At 35.7% G+C, this 1194-nt stretch overlaps 1 protein-coding gene across 1 annotated transcript; it reads left to right on the top strand.

The window, feature by feature from the left end:
- Positions 1-280: 280 nt before the first annotated feature.
- LOC142168988 (uncharacterized) lies at positions 281-718 on the top strand. The gene has a single exon (XM_075230176.1). It carries the CDS (start codon positions 281-283, stop codon positions 716-718), a length of 438 nt encoding a protein of 145 aa, XP_075086277.1.
- The last annotated feature ends 476 nt before the right edge of the window (positions 719-1194 follow it).

The following is a 1194-nucleotide window of genomic DNA, read 5'->3' as shown; positions in this document are numbered from 1 at the left end:
TATGATTGATTTTGATCTATTTATTTAATTGTCTCTTAGATTAACCATGATTGCTTTCAATCCCCTTACTGCTATTCTTACTTAAAACAAACCTAAGGATCCAAATTATGTTGATTGGAAACCAAACTTGGATATTATCCTAATTGTTGAAGAGTATAAATTTGTGTTTGATGAGGTGTGTCCAGAAAAACATGGAGAAGATGCTATAGATGATGAATAGAAAGCTTACCATAAATAGGTTAAGGTTGATAAGACAGCGCAGTGTTACATTCTGGCAGCTATGTCGAATGTTCAGCAATATCAGCATCAGTCTATGAAGTCTGCTTATGATAATATGGAAAATCTCAAAGAGATGTTTGGAGATCAGAATCGTGCGGCTAAGCATACTTCCATGAAAGCTCTTTTGAACACCAAAATGGTTGAAAGTTCATCTGTTAGGGATCATGTTCTAAAGATAATGAGTGTTCTGAATAAACTGGAGGTCCTTGGAGCTAATATTGATAAGGATACGCAGGTTGAGATGATCCTGCAGACTCTTCCAGACAGTTTTCAGCAATTTCGCCAGAATTATAACATGAACAAAATGGATTTGTCGCTTGCAAAATTGCTAAATTCGGTAGAGACTATTATCAAGAAACAAGCTCCTCAGGTGGCATTCAATTTTGAGACAGGTTCTTCTTCTAAGATGAGAGGCAGGCAAAAGAAGATAAAGGCTTAAAAACCCTCTGTTGGAGGCCCAATTGCTGGTGTGAAAAAGCCTAAGGGCAAGTGTTATCACTGCAAGAATCCCGAGCATGATAAGAAACAATGTCCGGCTTATATAGCCAAGCTGAATAACAAACCAGATGGTTTGCATCTACTTGCCGTTTAAACATTTTTAGTGGTTGTATCTACCATGTCACAATGTGTAGATTCGAGAGCCACAAATCATGTTTGTACCTTTTTGTAAGGTTTTCAGATAATGCAACAATTAAGTAGAGGGGAAGTCAATATTTTTCTAGCATATGGTTTGGCAGCTCTAGCTTTAGCATTAGATAATATTAGTATTTCGTTTGGTAGTTATAGAGTATTAACTTTAATTGACACATTATATGTACCTTCCGTTAGAAGGAAATTGATTTCGGTTTCTAGCGCTATGAGAAATGGTTATGACATTAATTTCATGATATTGATAAATGTGTTATTAGTCATAAT

This window comes from Nicotiana tabacum, chromosome 14 (assembly GCF_000715075.1).
Source record: "Nicotiana tabacum cultivar K326 chromosome 14, ASM71507v2, whole genome shotgun sequence".
NCBI classification, from domain to species: Eukaryota; Viridiplantae; Streptophyta; class Magnoliopsida; order Solanales; family Solanaceae; genus Nicotiana; species Nicotiana tabacum.
This window is presented reverse-complemented; position numbering and strand designations above follow the sequence as displayed.

Excerpts from the sequence above, each read along its gene's own strand:
- LOC142168988 (XM_075230176.1), top strand. The coding sequence starts at position 281 with ATGTCGAATGTTCAGCAATATCAGCATCAGTCTATGAAGTCTGCTTAT.